This window comes from Theropithecus gelada, chromosome 10 (assembly GCF_003255815.1).
Source record: "Theropithecus gelada isolate Dixy chromosome 10, Tgel_1.0, whole genome shotgun sequence".
NCBI lineage: Eukaryota > Metazoa > Chordata > Mammalia > Primates > Cercopithecidae > Theropithecus > Theropithecus gelada.
The window spans coordinates 57,837,605-57,856,287 of record NC_037678.1 but is presented as its reverse complement, the minus strand read 5'-3'; the positions used below and the strand labels follow the sequence as shown (position 1 = coordinate 57,856,287).

The window sequence follows — 18,683 nt, the reverse complement described above, 5'->3', positions numbered from 1 at the left end:
AGTGGTTTTCCTTTATTTTTTTATTTTAATTTTTTAAAGACTTAGACATTTACCTCTGGAGAGAGATTATGGGCTTCAAGAGTTCTTGACAAAGAGCTTCGTTCCAGAAATGTAAAGCCGGCATTTTAAATTTGGTTCTTATTCACTGCTGGAAAGTATTAGAATGAAGATTACAAATTTAATAATGTAACACGGCAGGAACTGGCCCGGCCTTGTCTCCAGGAGAGTAATTTGTTCCTGCCTTCAAACCGGCACTTCCCAGCCTCCCAGCATCACCAGACCAGCCTGGTGACATACAGCTGACTTTTTTTGTCTCTTGCGCACTGGCCCACGTGGCCAGCCTAGACACCAGGAGGTATCACTACCCTGGCCTGATAACTAGGGGTAGATGGTCAGATCTGTCTGGGGAGAGCCACTGTAACCAAAGGGAGCCATCTCTGGGTCTCTTGGCTTCACTCCTTGCCCGCGGCCAGAGAGGTATTTAAAGACTGGCAAACCCCAAATTTGAGTTTGTCACATCCCTGCTAAAAACCCAAGAGGGGTTCCAACTGACCTTAAGCTCAAGCCCAAGAGCCTCACCTTTAAAGGCCTAGTATCATCCAGTTCTGCCACCTCACCAACCACATACCTCTTTCCCTATGTGGTACATAGCTTTCAAAAGACCATGGCCCATTCCTGCCTCAGGGCCCCTGCACAACTGCTAATACTAACAAGAACTAACATTTACTGAGCACTAACTATGTACCACACACTGTGCTAAGGGCTTCACAGGTGTCCTCTCACCCCTACCCTGTGAGGTAGGCAATGGAGCCAAGTGGTGAAGCTCCAGGGACCAAAGAGCTGGACTTGAATCCTGCCTTGGACCCTGTGTGATCTTGGGCAACTTACCTAATGTCTCTGTGCCTCAGTTTCCTCATCTATAAAATAGGAATAGTCAGCTAGGCGTGGTGGCTCATGCCTGTAATCCCAGCACTTTGGGAGGCTGAGGCAGGTGGATCACGAAGTTAGGAGATCAAGACAATCCTGGCTAACACAGTGAAACCCTGTCTCTACCAAAAATACAAAAAATTAGCCAGGTGTGGTGGCAGGCGCCCGTAGTCCCAGCTACTCGGGAGGCTGAGGCAGGAGAATGGCGTGAACCCAGGAGATGGAGGTTGCAGCGAGCCGAGATCGCGCCACTGCACTCCAGCCTGGGCGACACAGCAAGACTCCGTCTCCAAAAAAAAAAAAAAAAAAATAGGGATAGCCCCCAAAACAACCCCACAGAGTAGTTTTGGGGCTTGAATGAGTGAATGGAAGTGAAGCGTCAGAATGCAAGGGGTGCCATGTAAGCCATGTTAATTATCTTTATCAGCCTTTTACAGAGAAAGAAACAGAAGCACCACCAAGTGAAAAATAATGTGGAACAGGTCATGCAGCAGCTAAGGAGAGTGTGGTCTCCAGACTCTGAAGCCCTTAATTTTTACCATGATATGCCCATTGTAGAAAATCTGGAAAATACAAAAAAAGCACAAACTAGAAAGCAAAAACTATCCATAATTCTGTCATGCAGAAGCAATTATAGTTATTTCCATCTGTGGGGAGAGGGGAGCGGGAGGGGGAGAGACAGCCACACAGAGAGTCCAGGATTCCATCCCCCTTCCCGTCACTATGGAGTCTGTGTTCACAGCATCCTGTCTCACCTCTCCCCTCCCCTGCCCTGCCTTCACTTGGCCAACGCCACTCACACCTCAGGTCTCTACTGAGCTGTCCCCCTCCCTGTGCCCCCCACCCAACACGTCAGTTCTTCCTGCTATGGCCTTTCCCGGCACCCTGTGCTTGTCTTATATGACTGTTTATCACAGGCATGATTGGATTATTAGTTGCTCCTTCAAGCTGTGTAACGTCCAACACCTCCCCTCACCCCAGAAACCAGAATGTAATTCCATGACGACGAAGACTGGACTTGCCTTAGGTCACCAGAACAGGGCTTGGCCATGAGCAACTACTAGAGAAGAAAGAAGGAAATAGAGTGGGGAGGAAGGAGAGGAGAGAAAAGGGGAGGAAAAGAGGGATTTGGGATTCAACTCTGCCTTTCCCAAATCAGTGCCCCCTTGGTGGGATGCAGATGGGAATCACACAGTCCCTGCCCTGCAGGGGCTCACAGTGTGACAGTGAAAAAGTGAAAAGCCAGACTGTGCAAGCACTGGAGACGGAGAAAAGCAAAACACCACGGGGGCTCCCAGGAATGGCCACCTCCACCCTAGAGAAGAGGCGTGTGCCTCCTGGAGGAGGTGATCCTGGAGCCCTGCAGAAGCAGACATCAGGCGTCCCAGTTGAGGAAATGGCCCAAGTAGAGGCATGGAGGGAGAAAACTCAAACAAGACTGTTAAATATGAAGAAGCTGGATTTTGCCTGGAAGGAACAAGTGCTTGGAAGAGCTGGAAATATGAAGTCAACTAATCGGCTCTATACAACACTTGTTTTCCGTGTTCATCCTGTGCCTTTCTAGTACATTCTCCAAATAGTCAAACAAGCCATGCCCCTGAGCTGGAGTGAGCAATGCTGTCATTCCTCACCTCCTAAACCCTTATCCGGGCCCAGTCTCCTATTGCCAGCACCTGCATTTCTCTGCCTGAGCGCTACCGCCCATGGCAGGCTGGAAAAACACAGGCAATAGCCAACTCTCTGATCTGGCCTAGCAGCTCTTAACCAATGACTGATGGGAACGGCTATATTTTGGGTGGGATAACTAAAGTGCATGTTTTACCCCAGGGGTCCGCAAACTATGGGCCTCGGACTAAATCCATCTTGCTGCCTATTTTTGTAAATAAAGTTTTATTAGAACACAGCTCACCCATTCATTTACATATCGTCTGGGGCTGCTTTCTCACTGCAACTTCATGATTGAAGCGTTGCAACAGAGACTGTATTCCTGCAAAGACTAAAATATCTACTGTCTGGCCCTTTACAGAAGCAGCTTGCTGAGTTCTGTGCTGCACTGTCTCCCCAGAAGTCCTCAGCAAGATTAAACTCCAGTTGCCCTCGCTCGAGGTAACCTGCCTGATAACACACAGTCTCCTGACTTCTTTCTCTGCCTCACTTCCTCACTTGTATCCTGGGGTTTCATCCATCACCTTTGTGAACCACATGAAGCATATAAAATTCCATTAGACTGCTTCCACTAATAAAAATGGCAGTGCCAGGCAGTTTGCCCTAATACTTGTACTTGACTCCTTGTGTCAGACTCTGTTCTGGGAAAACCTAAACTAGGAGAGCACAGCAAGTGTCATCATGCCCATTTATTCCCATTTTACAGACAAGCCCTAATTTAAAGCTGTTCTCTGCACACACATTGTCTCCTCAGCAAAGGCAGAGGTCAGCCTTGGTTTGAGACCCTTCCCGCATTCCCCAGTCAGAGCCTTGTCATATGTCTTTGATATCCGCAGTATTATTAAAACACCTGTAGGTTACCTCCTGCTTACAGCTGTGAACCTGTTCATCTAATGAGGAAATCAAAGTTCAAAGGGGGGAATGACTTGCCCAGGGTCAGTTGGCAAACTGGCAAAAATGAGATCTCAAATCCAGGTTTCTTTATGACAAATCCAGGGCTCATCCCATGACAAATCAACTACCCCTTCTGCTTTCACCTCAGGCCACCTATGAGGGCTTCTGCCCACCTCTCTGGATACACGGCCAACTTTCCATGAGGATCAGGCAGGTTCAAATATATTAAAATCCTTTGTCAGACACAAAGGACTTCACGTTTGCAAGGTGTAAAGTAGAAAGTCAGGACAGACATCCTCCAAAGAGGGACTTGGAAAGAGGTCCAGAAAGAAGCACCAGATACAGGTATATATTCATGAAAAACATTAAATATAGTACAGAATGCTGGAAAGAACACAAGTGTTAGAATAGGCCTGGGTTTGAAGCCCTGTTCTGCCCCTCACTAGCTGTGTGACCTTGGCCAAGTCAGAAGTCCGTCTAGATGCTCAATTTCCATACGGTCGAACGTAATGACTATGCCCACCTTGTGGAGGGTGACCTGAAATGAGGATTGGACATTGCTCAGCACAGAGCTGAGCACACCCACTCTACCCACTCTGTAGTCAGGGGTTCCCAGAGAGTGGGTGAGTGGACCCCACTGGTGCCCCAGCCAGATCCCCCATGCCAAGCAGGTCCCCCATCACTCAGCTGCCATGAGTATCTGTTGGTGCCGGCTCACAGCTGCCCCATCTTTGGACAACTGCCCTTAGCTCATAGGAGCTGCCTTGCCCCAACAGTTATGCCCTCGGGGGACTACCCTGCTATAGGAGTATCGAAGGCTAGTCAACCCTGCCATGCCCTCCATTCTCCAGAGCTCCCCAGGATCTGGCTGAGGTTAGCCTGCAGCCAAGTGCCCATGTCTGGCTGCTGCTTCTCCTGCCCCATGCTGCGTCTCCCTCTCTCTCTTGCAGGTTTCACCTGCGAGCACTCCCGCAGTCTATTACTTGCACAAAAATCCATGTCTCAGGCTAAGATGGTGGAAACCGTGAAGAGTTCTCCTGTTTTTCTGGATTCTTTATAAAATCAAGTGACTTCTGCGGAGAGTCCAGAGAAGAAGGTACACGTTAAATTCTCCCTTGAGCCGGGCGTGGTGGCTCACGCCTGTAATCCTAGCCCTTTGGGAGGCTGAGGTGGGCAGATCACCTGAGGTCAGGTGTTTGAGACCAGCCTGGCCAACACGGTGAAACTCCATCTCCACTAAAAATATAAAAATTAGCTGGGCGTGGTGGCACACGCCTGTAGTCCCAGCCACTCAGGAGGCTGAGGCAGGAGAATCACATGAACCCAGGGGGCAGAGGTTACAGTGACCTGAGATCGTGCCACTGCACTCTAGCGTGGGCGACAGAGCGAGACTCCAGCTCGGGAAAAAAAAAAATTCTCCCTTGCTGAAGCCACACACCTGACTCCCCTCAGGGCCCAGCTGCCCAGTTTGGGGGTCCCTCTGCTAGGACAAAGCATGCCCAGTAGAAGCTGGGCACAAATGGTAGCTTCGTGAGGCCAGATGGCTTGGGGTGGCTCAGCCGGGGCTTGGGTGGGCCCCGGAGGCACCTGGTCCAGTCTTGGTGTTGGACCCAGGCTGATGAAAGATGCTGCTCCAGACATTTGCGAGGAACTAAATTTCATTAGAGGACCCAATTAGTGACATATCTTTCCACCCACTCTCAGGTGATTCCAGGTGGCATTTACTAGGAACACTGAGTGCTGGAGATGAAGGGAGCAGACTTGAGGCCTCAGGTGCTGCAGGGTCCATGATGGCTTCTTGGGGTGCCTTGGCGGATGGGGAGAGACCCTGAGCTGTGTATCCAGAAACATCAGTGCCATAGACCTCCTGCGAGGCTTCAGGTGAATTGAGATTGCTCTCTGGGCCTGAACTAAGATAGCCACAGTAGATGACCTCAGAGGAACTTCCAACTAAAATAATGATAGCTAACACTCTTAAGACACTTCTACTGTGTACCAGGCTCTCTACCAATATTTATTCATCTAATCCTCTTGACACCTTCAAGGCAGGAAGGGGCTATTATAAGCCTATTTTAAAGATGAGGAAACAGGCTCAGGGAGGTTAAGTGACTTGCTCAGAGTCACACAGCCAGTAAGTGGTAGAGTCAAGATTCAAATCCAGGTTATCTGGCTGTGGAGCTCATTACTTCCACCATGCTATACTGCCTGGTGCAACCCAACTTCTCTGGAACTCTCACAGTGCCTGGCACAGCAATGGGCACCGCCATCAGTGCTCAATAAGAATTCAAAAACAGGAAAATAAGAAAAAACTGGTAGCCTGAAAGAGTGTGATGGCGGCTTGTGGGAGTGGGACTGGATAGCTGAGCAGGAGGGAGATGCCACGTCCTTGGATGTCCTCTGGTGCTGTATGGCTTTTTTTACTATGTATCTATGGTATCAGCACTAATAACAGCATAAAGCATTATGAAAGCTGACAACAGTGCTTGTACCAGGGATGGGACAGGAGGATCAGAAGACAGGGGTGCCCAGGACACTTCCACTGGATATTTTTCATGTGTTTAAAATGTTGTAGCATCTGCATATATTACCTAATCCAAAAAAAATACTTACTTTAAAAATTATCCAAGGACCAATCAAGCAAAGATCAGCTAGAGAGAAACTGGCAGGAGGGGGAGCTCTGGGGATGAAAAATAACCATCTAGGGGTTACCGCAGAGTTGAGGGAGACAAAGGAGGAAATGGAGGGGCCTGTACAAGTGTCCTTCCTTCTCTAGGAGACTCCTCATATATCTAAATCAAGCGCACCAGACTCTCACTCTGCAGGCAGGGATACTGAGGCCCAAAGAGTCAAAGAAAAGTGGGTGTAGGAGACACTGAGACTCAGCGATGAACAAAGTTCTTCTCTCTTTACTCCTAACGCAGCCTTTTAGGCTCCACGGTGCACACAGTAAACACCACATACCTAGACCAGAGCAAGGAGGCCTGACGCCAGCTGTGTGCTGCTCCATCCCATCCTTCCTCCACCCAGATGTGCACATCACATCATTTTTACAAAGTCTACAGGAAGAGGAAAGGCAACAGCTTCCACCGCTTGGATGTCTTCTACTTGTTGTACACACATTCTCCCGAATTCTCACAAGGTATCTCTATCTCCATTTTGCAAAGCACAGGCTGAGGCCTAGATCAGTTACATACCATGGTCAAGATGCACAGCTAGAAAGGGCCATTGATGCAAACCCAGGCCTTTGGGCCTCCCAAGTCCGCTCATTTTTACTATCTCAAGCCACCCCTCACAGACGGCATTTCCCAACAGTTTAGCACAAGTCCCACCTGGAAACTATTTGTAAGTGCCTTTGTCTTCACATTCTGAGTTGTATGGGGCTGGGTGAGAATCTCATCACACCATAAGGTTGGGCCCCTGCCTCCAACCTGAGCTAGACCCCAATCTTCCCTAGAAAATTACCAGCGACCCCTTTCTTAGAAACATCTGAATAAATGGACTCAGTAAATTCCCTCGGTAGCATTACCCAACACTTTGCCCCCTTTACATCGATGATTCCTTTAATTTACTTCTTCCCAGTAGAGGCTTATCCTCAAATAAACTTCCTGGTTTTAACACACAGCCCTCCCTTTTCCCAATGCAGAAAAGGGACCATGTCCTGTTCTCACTGGACAAAAACGGAGCTAGACCTGAATCCTTAGAATTCCCAGAGCTGTCTGGGTCCAATATCCCATGCAATGATATCGTGGCCTGATGCATTGCTCATTTTGACTCATTTATCATTTGTACAAATGACTTCCTGGAGGCTTTATGAGGGCCTATGTGTTAAACCCGGCGCAACGCAGGCAGCAGCTGAGACTCATTTGGATCACAGACTCTGTGACGGAAACAAGAGGGCCTGAAGACCGTACCCAGGACTGAATTTGGTACCCAATGTCCCAGCATCTAAGACATCAGGAGCCAAGAGACATCCCATGTTGGCAAGACCCCTTCAGTTCTCTCCAGCCTTTTCCTCCAACCCAGTGGTTCTCGAGGTAGGGTCCCTGGATCAGCAGCATCCGTATCTGCATCACCTGGGAACTTGTTAGCAATGAAATTCTCAAGTCCCCCCTGCCCCAAAACTAAATAAGAGACTCTGGGTGGGTCCAGTAGTCTGTGTTCAGAAGCCCTCCAGAGGATTCTGAGGCTCACTCAAGTTTGGCGGCCCTGCTCTAACCCATTTAAACTGACAACAGCCACTGTGACAATTGCAGCTGCTACCAATGACTGGGAACCTACTATGTGCAAAGGGTTAAACACACACTCTCATCCATTAATCCTCATAGCAAAGGACACCTTATTCCACGCATCCAGCTCTGGGCTAGGTGCGTTGTGTGCATGGTGTCATTTACTCCTCACTATAACCCTCTTTAGTATTATTATGCCCCATTTTACAGATGAGGACATTGAACCCCACAGGGTTGAAGCAACTTGCCCACAGTCATACAATTCAGAAGTGGCAGTTAAGATGAAAATTCAGATCGGTTGGATTCCAAAGCCATGTTCTTTCTGTCCATTCATGGAAGTTCCCCAGGGTCTCTCACACCTACATCGGTCTGGGTCAGGTGAGATTCGAAGAGGGGCGGAGGCAGGCAGGGTGAGGAGAAAGAACCCAGCCTCAACTCCACAGTGCCTTCCAGCTACAATGTGAAAGGAAGCCGCGTTATGCATTTAAAGGCACAGCCATCTGTGCCTAAGGAACATAAAAAACAGGGATTCAGGAGGCATCAGTTCTTGGCCTCTCTATAACTTCACCCAGCTGGGGGCCTTTTCTTTTCCTTCTTTGGACCTCAGTTCCTGCACCAGATAATCTTTATCCTCTACAAGGCTGAGATAATTTGCCCCCTTCTCTGATCTCATCTCTCTAACCACACTGGTCTGCTTTCTATTCCCTAAAACTCAAACTCGCACTGAACTCAGAGCCTTTGCACAGCTATTCCCTCTACCTGGAACACTCTTCCTCCTCATATTCCCATTGCTGGCTCTTTGTCATTTAGGCTTTATCTCAAATATCATCTCCTTAACCTTCCCTGACTACCTTACTTAACATTATCTCCTAGCCCATCATCGTTCCATTTTCATTCCACTTAACAGAACCTGAATTCTTTAATTGGTTACCTATTAATTGTCTGTTTCCCCCACCCCAGTTTCACTCGTTCCCCAATATGTCCCTAGCACTCTAGCACCTAGAACATTGTTCAACACTGAGCAGCTCATTAAATACTAGCTGAATGAATAAATACCAGAAAAGAAAACCTGGACTCAGAGGTCAAAGCTCTGGATCCTTAATATGTGACCTTGGCAAGCCACTTCGCCTCTTTGAGCCTGTTTCCCTACTTGCTTCATGAGGAAATGGGCTAGATGCTCTCCAAGGGTCCTTCCAAGACTGGAAGTCTTGGAAAGCCAGACCTGGAAGCAGCCCAGCTGGTCCATCCAGAGAAGGCAGCTGGCCAGGGTCCCAGCAGCAGCTGCCCTCTCCCCACCCCCATCCACATCCCTGCCCAGCCACGCCATCATCTCACTCCCCCGTCGCAGAAACTGTTAATGAAGTGCGCACTGCTAAATGCAGTTACAATTACGGGGGCTAAGAATAAGGCGCTGACATCAGCCTCCTCAGTTTCCGAGTGAATCAGAAGGGGAGGGGGGAGGAAGGAGAAAAGGGGAGGGGGGGATGGCGCTCTGGAGCTGTCAAGTGGAAATAGCACAGCGTTAAATATAATCCAGCATTGGCCTACATCAGTCTGGAGAGGCAGGTGATGGCTTGGCCCCCAGGGCCAGGGCAGACAACTGGATTCTTCAAGGAGGCCAGGCAGCCATGGCAGCTGAGGGCCAACTGTGACAGGGATCATCAGGAACCAATGGCCAGGAAGGCCCTCCGACGGGTGGGTGGATTGTAGCAGGGTGTTAGACCCTGGTGGGGTACATCACACCCGGGCCTTTGCCACCTGCTGTTCTGACAGCACAAGCATAGCCCCAGGAGCTTACACAGTCCTATCTCACCCAGGATCTCATTTCATGCCCAGAAGCAGAAGATGGCCTAGAGTCAAACACACTTGGATTTGAATTGCCACCCTACAACCTGAGAAAGTCATGAATTCAACTGCTCTGAGCTGCCTGGCTTTCCTCATCTGCAAAATGGGTACATCTGCAACAGCAGCTACCCCTTTGGGTTGCCATAGGATTCAGTGCAATCACAGAAAGCACTGAGCACAGCCAAGCAAGCCCATCAATCATTTTATTTTTATAATCCTGAGATGCTTGAACAAAAATAATTAACCCTTTTTTTTCCAGATGAGGCTCAGGAAGGTTAAGAGATTTGCTTGAGGTCAGAGCCAGAGCGGATTCAAATCCAAGCCCAGTTATTTTTCTAATACAAAAAGGCAGTGGAACTGACAAGGAGCGCGGAATGGGGGAAGGTTTATAATGGGGGAGATACTGCACCCTTTTGAGCACATTCACTGAAAGTGGCACCTTTCCAGCAATTTTTAAAAGACACGATGAAATGATGGTTGTTACGGCCATAGTGAAAAGACACAGAGGAGGCAGAGTAGCAAAAAGTCCCTGGGACAGGCGAGAGGGTCGGCAGAGGGTGAAGGCTTCCTTCCATTCTCGCTCTCCTCCGCACCTCTGCCTGCACCCCCACTCAGCCTTCAGTTGGAATTGGCTCTGCCTCTGGTTCTAGCGGGGAGTGGGGAGGGACACAGAGCCGCATCCTGAAAGGGAAACAAGGTAGATGGACCTCTCTCTCCCTTCCCACCAAACAGAACCAGGTGGGCCTATGGCAGCTGCAAACCGAGGAAGCTGGAGCCAGGAGTCTGGGGGCTTGGGGATGGGGAAGGGGGTGCCTAAGGGAGAGAGAAGAGAAGGAAAGAGCTCTGATAGCACCAGAGCAGACCTGCAGACCAGTGATCTGTACAATGGGGTAAGGGGTGAATCCTCATGCACCTGATTTTTCTAAGATCATTTTTTCAGGATAATTTGATTAAAATAAAGTGATTTGGGCTGCGCATGGTGGCTCATGCCTGTAATCCTAGTAGTTTGGGAGGCTGAGACGGGAGGATCGTTGAGTTCAGGAGTTTGAGACCAGCCTGGTGACATAGTGAAACCCCATCTCTACAAAAAAAAAAAAAAAAAAAAAAATTAGCCAGGGGTGGTGGTGCACGCCTGTAGTTCCAGCTACTTGGGAGGTTGAAGTGAGAGGATCATTTGAGCCTGGGAGGCAAGGATTGCAGCAAGCTGAGATCGCACCACTGCACCCCACCCTGGGCGACAGAGTGAGACCCTGCCTCAAAGTAAATAAATAAATAAAGTGGTTTGTGTCCATACTCTCACCCCACCCCTCTACTTGAACTATGGGAACAACTGGTTCAATTTTCCATCATGCTTCAGTTATCCAAATCTAGAAGAGTTCTGCTCAGCTCTGAAAACATTAAGAAAATGGGAAGGGGGGTGTGGTCAGGAAGAAGGGAGATAGGAAATGTCCTGCCCTGGAGGGTGAGGATGGGAGTGGAGGCTTCAAAGTGGCAACCTCATGCCTCCATGTGGTCCTGATCATGAAGGATATTTTAAGGCCTCCTCCCTCATCCACCCAGCCAGCCTCCTTTTAGGGCTGAAGGATTCATTCCCACCATCTTAGAGGGAAGGGGTGAGACAGCAGGACATTTTGTTTCCCAGAAAAAGCTCAGGTCAAATTTCAAGGACAAAAGTTAGCACTTGGTCTGGGAAAGAAAACTCTGCCAAATGGAACAAAGGGGGAGGGGGAGAACTCCAGTGAGGTCACTCCAGGTGCCTGGGGGTGTGGGGAGAAATTGCAACTCTGATTCTCCCTGCCAGGATCTGTCTGGCAGGATATAGGTATCGCCGCCTCATCACCCAGAAGTACTCAGACTACCCCCTACATTTCCCCTCTGTCCAAAAATGGGGAGCGGGGCGCTGTGGTACTAGTTTTTGGATCCCATTCACTATCCCACCCCGCCCCCAGCCCAACAGATTTGGTCTGAGCGGAAGAGGGTGGTGCTGGGAAGGGCTTTCCAGCCCAGAGATGTGGCCCAAACCGCTAGGAGAGGGACCGGTAGCTGGCTGGTGTTGCCATGGCAACTTCCTCCCTGCGCTGGATCGAAGCTTCCATCCTATGGGCAAATCAGAGCTGGCTGCTCCAGCTTCTCCGCCCTTCTCCCGGGCGGGAGGGGGAGAACTGGACGCTGAAACCACTTGGTCAGGCTCAGGAACACCATGCTCAATTCCAGACCCTGATGTAACAACCCCCTTTGGCATCTGTTGGAAACTAGAGACACCCCAGCTCCCCAGCTAGGCCCCAAGGCAGAGTGTCAGGGCTGGGACTGTAGATGTGATTGGTGCAAATGAAGTGGTCAGGAAGACCAGGGAACCAGTGGCTGAAATCCTCCCCACCCTCTTGACTGGCAGGCGAGTCCCCCAAATCCCTATGTTTAAGCCACTTCAAAGAAGGAGGGCCCAGCTCTACCTTAATAACTACAACGCTGCAATAAAAAGTATTGCAATTATATTAAAATTATAAAGCTAGCATTTTGAGAATCAGCCTTCTCCCCTCCCCAAACCCACAGATTCTTTTCTATGGTCATGTTCAGAAACAACTCTTTCTCAGTAACAAGACAGATAACAGCTAACCTGTATTGAGAGCCTACCTCATGCCAGGTACTGTACTAAGACCTCTGCACAGCACAAACAGCATAATAGTTCATTAAAAGCACAGATGCTTGGGTCAGATTGCCCAAGTTCAAGGCTTCATTAACTCACTTCCTGGCTGAGTGACCTTGAAGGAATTAATATGTCTGTGCCTCAGTTTTGTCATCTGAAAATGGGGATGTTAACAGGATGGCAGTTTCATAGGCTTGCTATGAGGAATGAGTTAATATATTTAACATGTCTGGGAATATGTCTCGCACAAAGGTAATCATTTGTAAAATGTTAACCCTATGCAGTCCACGTTATTATTCTTCTTCTTCCTTACAGATACGAAACTGAGGCCACGTGTCTAACTCCTCCCCAATTACAAACCCAGTGCCAACAAGGCTGGGCAACAAAACACACACACAAAAACGTCCCCAAGCACATGTTTCCCTAAAGCCCCAGCATCCTTGTGAAAGAGGGCAAAAGGAGCATCTCATGAAATAAGTTCAAAGTGCACGAGGGAAGATAACCCTTGAGAGGAATTCTAGGAACCAGTAATGACCAGCATCCTGGACCCACAGGGTGTGGAAAGAGGTGTGAGGAAGGCTTAGCTTCCTGTGCCCACCCCAGTGGCCAAGGATCTCAAGTCCAAATCAGGAATGAGCTCTGCTCCAGTTAAGGCTAATAAGAAAAAGGCTCCTTCTCACACCATTTCTCAGGAAACTAGCAAAAGGATGGCAACTAAACCCTGAAGATGGCTCTGGCTCAGTCTGGTTGGAAAAAGATGCATTCGACATGAGTTGGAAGCAGCAACAAAGGGGAGGCTCCGAGATGAGCCGGAGGCCTGTCAGGGACACATTTCTGAGACGGAGCCAGCAGAGACAGATAGGCATTAAGAGGACCAGGGGAGGGAGGGGAGAAGAGGCAGGTGGAGCCACGCCTGTGTCCAGTATGGGAGAGACCATTCCATTGCTTTTAGAAATCAGTTCAGCGCAGTGCTGTTCTAAAAGAATAAATCCAAAAGGCTTTTTTTAGGAGAAAATTAATGACTTTAAGGAGAACGAGAGAAATTAAGCACCAACACAACGCTGCCTACTTCCGACTTTCACCAGACATTCATTATTCTTCCGGAAATGAAAGTTGACTTTCTCCCTCCCCTTCCCAAATTTGAAGCATCCCTCAAGAACAGACAGTGAGCACAAGATGCCCAAATCAAACTCTTGGTCACCAGCCGCGCCCCCAGGCCTCCTCACCTGGGAAATATTTTCTACAAAGTGAGGTCTGGATTTCTTAAAAATCCTCTTTCAGAGGGAGGGCTACTGGTTTAATGGAAAGAGAACCATAAACCTGATTTTAGTCTCAGCTCTGTGGCTGCCTCACTAGATGACCTTGGGATATATTACACACACACACACACACACACACACCCATTCCAGGGCTTCAGTCACACACACACAAACACTCACACAAATACACACACACACCCCCATCCATTTGCGGGCAAAAAGGGGATAGACAAGATGATTTCTAGGTCTCTTCCAAGTGAAACATTAAAGAATTTCAAGAAGCCTGCTGGAAAAAACAAACATGAGTGGACCTTTAAAAATATCATTAATACTACATGAAGTTATCTGTTCTGACTTAAGTGAAACCAGAGCAAGTTGCCTGCAGCCTGCAATAACCAAGGTGTTTGACCCATGACACAGGGTTTGAAGAAAAACCAAACCATTCCTGCCTCTGATGCTCCTACAAACCCACGGTCCTGCCCAGACCGGCTCTTGAGACCCAAGTGGCCTGCTGACCACTCTACTGTGTTGGGGAGGCCCCTACTTCTTCCCTCCTTGCCTTGTCCAGAATAATAATACAACCTCCCTCAGCTACATCAAGGCAGAAGTTAAACCTCTGAGCCTCAGTTGTTTTTTTCTGTAAAATGGTGCTTGTAAAAATGGTAAAATGTCTCTGCAGCAACCATCTTCACCCTTACCCCCATCCCCACCTCCAGGTCAATAGAAAGATAGGTCTACTGGGGATCTGCCTCACCCATCATTCACCAGTCAACAAATTCTTCTGAAGAACAGGCAGGAAGACATGACCACCACTTCATCCCATGATAGAACCTTGGTTGCCAGGTTGATCAGACAAGGGTCCCCAAAGACTAAGTCTAAATCTGGGCCCAGGAACTTCCTAAAACCGTAGGCTACCTTTTGTGGATGGTGCAGACATGCACTTCGGGAGAGACAGTCCATGGTTTCCTCAGAGACTTGAAAGTGCCCATGAAACCATTTTGCTCCTCCAGCACATACGCTCCTCTGTTTTGTGCCCCCATTGAATTCAAATACTCTTGGATTTTCAGCTCACAAAACACTGAACTCCACCCTCACACCATACAGAGCCTTGCATCGATACGACGATCCCCATTTCAGAGATGAGGAAATCCAGGCTCAGGGGTGGCATGACTTGCCCAAGGTCACAGCTAACAAGTAGAGAATGAAGACTGGAACCTGATTCCGATTCCCAATCTGGCATTCTTTGAGGAACTGTCACCCAAGCCCTCTAGCTACCCCACCTGTTGGTGGATTCCCTTCCTCACCCCAGAACCAAATCCGGAGCGCTCATGTTCCTTCTGCCGGGTCCCAGGGCCCTAAAGAGTAGGTTTCCCTACAGCTCCTCACCCCTCCCTCTGGCTGAGGTTGTGCGCAGGCCTGGGAGGAGGAGGTTCAAGCCGCTGGATGGTGGCCGGCTTCAGCCCACCAAGAAAGGCGACTCCAGGGACGAGAGCACCTGAGGTCAGGGGCACACACCAGCGGGCGGACAAGTGTAGAGTTGGCGCCGCCCTACACCTCTCTCTGGGAAGTGAGGGGAGGAAAGGCTGTCACCTGGCCGGTTCCCCTGCGTCTGCCCCAGGCGTATAAGAAGCAGGAGTCTGGAGCCCCAGCCCCTGAGGAAAGGAGAGGAGAGACAATTGGTGGCGCTCAAGGCCTCGGGCGCCAGGCAGGGGTCTTGGGCAGGGATCCTCTGGATGCGGCCAAGACAAAGATGGAGAGGTAAGGTCTGCGCGCCACCTCCAATGGCGAGGGGCGCGTCGGAGACCCAGGGTGGGACGGCCAAAGCCCCGGGCTTGAAGAGTGGGCACATTCAGGAGACTCGGGGAGGGTGGCGGGTCGGATCCAGGGACGAGGCAAGGGGCCTCCAATAGGCGCAGGTGAGGAGGGAGAGCTGGGTCCTGGCGACCCAAAGGGCCCACCTGCGGGAAAGGTGAATGCAGACGATCTTGGGGTCCCTGGGGGACAAGGCCAGAAGACAGCGCATCCTAGAGACCCTGCCGTCCCGTGGGTGCGGAAGGAGACCCTGGGGGCGCCTTCCCAGGGCGTTGGGGGAGGGAAGGAGGGCGCACGGGTCGGGGAGGGGGCCTCCGGACCAGGATCCCGGGACACCCCGGGGGTCTGGGGACGGGCCGCGCGCTTACCTGCGTCCTCATCGTCGAAGGAGTTCATGCACGGGAAGTAGATGGCGAGCGCCTCGAAGGAGGCGGATAGACTGAGGCGGCTCTGCGAGCGCTCCATGCCTGCACCAGCGCCGGGCGCCTCGGCCGCGCCGGCGGCGGCGGCGGGCGGCTTGGGCAGCTTGGCCGCCCCATTCTTGACGCGGAGTACGGCGCGCGGCGTGGTGGCGGCGGCCCGGGGCCGGTCCGGGGCTCCGCTGCGGGGCTGGCGGGAGCGGCGGGGCCGGCGGGCGGGCCAGGAGCTGGCGGCGCGCGGAGCCCGAGGCGCACTGTGCTCCCGGCGGCGGCGGCTGTGGCGGCGGCGGCGGCGGCAGCAGTGGCGGTGGCGGCGCAGCGCGCTCTGGCCCGCGGCGCCCCCAGCCGGCCGCGCGGGGCGGGCTTGGAGCGGCGCCGCAGCCAATCCGTGCCGCCGGGGGAGGGGGCGCCACTGCGGGGCGTGGGAGCCCAAAGGGAGCCTGCTGCGGCCCCTTCTAGCCGCCCCGGGCCCGGTAGTTGCGCGCTGGGAGGCAGGCGCGGGGCGAGGTTGTCTGGACCCTGGTCCGAGGGCTATCCCCGACCCCGCCGCGGCCCCCACCCTCAGCCGGCCGACTTGCGGAGAGGCCGGCGTCCAGTCCCCTACCCAGACAGGCCTCTCCCAGAAACACGGGCGCGCTCGGAGGGGATGCGCTCAGAGGGTCCCGCCCAGACGGGTCGCATTCGGCCTCCCACACAGAGACCCTCAGCTTCACACCTGCACCCACAGAGAAGCTCAAACAGGCACCCACACCTACACATTCACTCTGCAACATGCCCCGCAGACCCACCCCCTCACCGATGCGGGGACAGACACGTCCACGGACACACGCAGACTCACGCAGAGACCTGCAAACACACTCAGGGAGGCAGGCAGGCCACCCCTGGTGCCCGGCCTCCCACACGGGGAGACTCTCAGATGTCACAAAATCCCACGAAAGTTCAGGCAGGCATACACAGTCTCATGCATTCACACTTACCCACAGACACCCCAGAATTCATACACACACTCATACACTCAGATGAACACACAAGTCCAGATCCAGCACATACTCTATGTCGCCTACCCCCGTGACCATCTCAGCACTGTCAAACACTCAGACTGACACGGCCAGATGCACACCCCTTCACCCTTAGACACACTAGAGTAGCATACACACTCCAAAACACAGCCACACAGACTCCATCCCTCCCAGTGTGGGTGCATCCTGACGAACGGACTGACACCCTCAGACTCAGGCACACTGAGACACACTTGGCAGGCCCACACTCACAGACTCTCCCATTATCACCCTTGGCGACCCGCAGTCCTCAGATAACACACAGGCTCAGACGCTGGCAGCCCCAGGACAGAGACGAGCAGAATCGGAAACCCACGCTCCATTCCCTGCATGTGACCTGGGACATGAGGGTACCTGCCCACCTAATCAGGCCCCAGATGGCAGACAACCTTCCCAGTTGCTCACACACCTCTTTATGAAGCCATCTGGTGACATGGAAACAGTTCAGGCCTCAGAAAGAGATAGCCCGGAGTTTGAATCTCAGCTGTGGTGCCGTCTTTCTGGGTGGCCTATGGCAAAACTCTTTACCCCATGGGTCCTGTTCCTCATCTGTACAGTGGGAACAGGAATCTTCCATTTTGGATGGCTGTGAACTGCCTGTAAGATAACACAGGTGTTTGTTTTCTATTGCTGCATAACAAATGAAGCAGCTTAAAAACACCAATCTAGTGGTTTACAATCCTATGGATCAGAAGTCTGGGCAGCCTGAGCTGGGTTCTCTGCTTAGGGCCTCACAAGGTATTGGCCAGACTGGGCTCTTCTCTGCAGGGTCTGGAGAAGGATCTGCTTCCAAGATCATTCAGGTTGTTTGCAGGATTCAGTTCCTTGTGGTTGCAGGACTGAGGTTCCTGTGTCTTTGCTGGCTGTCAGTCAGGAGTTGATCTCAGCTCCTCGAAGTGGGTTTCTGGTCCTTACACATGGCCCCCTCCACCTTCAAGGCCTGCCTCAGGATGTCAAGCCATTCTCATCCTTCAGCAGAATCTTTCGACCTTGACTTCTGCGTACTGGCCTGAGAGATTCTGCCTTTAAAGGTCTCGTGTGATTAGATCAGGTCCACTCGCATGATGTCCCTTTGACATATAATGTAATATAATCATGGTAGCGATTTCTGATCATGGTCGCAGTTTCCACCCACACTCACACAAGGGCGGGATCATACAAGGTATTATATAAGGGCAAGGATCACTGGAGTTATTCTGACACATCTGCCCATCCCAGTGTGCAAAACACCTAGCACAGTGCTGGCCTTCAGCAGGTGCTCCTGAGCCCTAGCCCCTTCCCAGGGACCAGATCTAGACTTTGGGGCATCCTGGTGTCATGGTTAAGAGTGCTGGTATAATCATCCCCATCTTGGTCAATGGCAGCTCCATTTTTCCAGAAATCTTGGATACTGGACTCCTCTGTCACACACACCACATTCAATCCATCAGCAACCCCTTTCATTTCTATACACAAAATGTAACCAGAAACTGACCACTTCTCTGCCCCAAACCCTCCCATCTCACAGTCAAAGTCCATGTTCTACAAGGTCCTAACTTCTTTGGCTCTGCCATCCCTCTGTCCTCATACCCAGGACACCCTGGTGGCTCATACCCAGGAAACCCCGGTGGCTCACTCGGCTTCAGAACCCCTGTACTGCTGTTCCCTCTGCCTGAAGCCCTCTCCCTTGCAAAGGGCTGTGTAGCTCACTCACAGATCTCTGCTCAAATGTCACTTTCTCTCTGAAGTCTTCCCTCACCACTCTTTATGAAGTAGCAAAAACCCCTCCCTGAAATGCCAGATCCTCTTTACACTGCTTTATTTTTCTCTGTAGCCCTCATCACCATCTGACACGTTTCATATATATGTGTGGGGGTACCTATATATATACGGACACACATATTTATGTATATGTGTGTATGCGTGTATATATATGCAAACACACATAGATGTGT

General features: G+C 51.0%; 1 protein-coding gene across 3 annotated transcripts in view; it reads right to left on the bottom strand.

Moving 5' to 3' along the window:
• The window catches only part of RIMS4 (regulating synaptic membrane exocytosis 4), a 57,257-nt gene extending 41,462 nt beyond the window's left edge, over positions 1–15,795 (bottom strand). Inside the window, exons 1-2 of one of the 3 annotated variants that reach the window (XM_025400004.1) lie at positions 15,641–15,795; positions 8,368–8,373 (exon numbers count right to left, since the gene is read on the bottom strand). In XM_025400004.1, the coding sequence (XP_025255789.1) occupies positions 8,368–8,373; positions 15,641–15,737 (103 nt within the window). In that variant the 5' untranslated portion in view covers positions 15,738–15,795. Of the gene's footprint in view, positions 1–8,367; positions 8,374–11,934; positions 11,938–15,640 lie in introns of all 3 variants that reach the window. The other 2 variants (XM_025400006.1, XM_025400005.1) reach the window with 2 other exon arrangements.
• Positions 15,796–18,683: the final 2,888 nt, after the last annotated feature.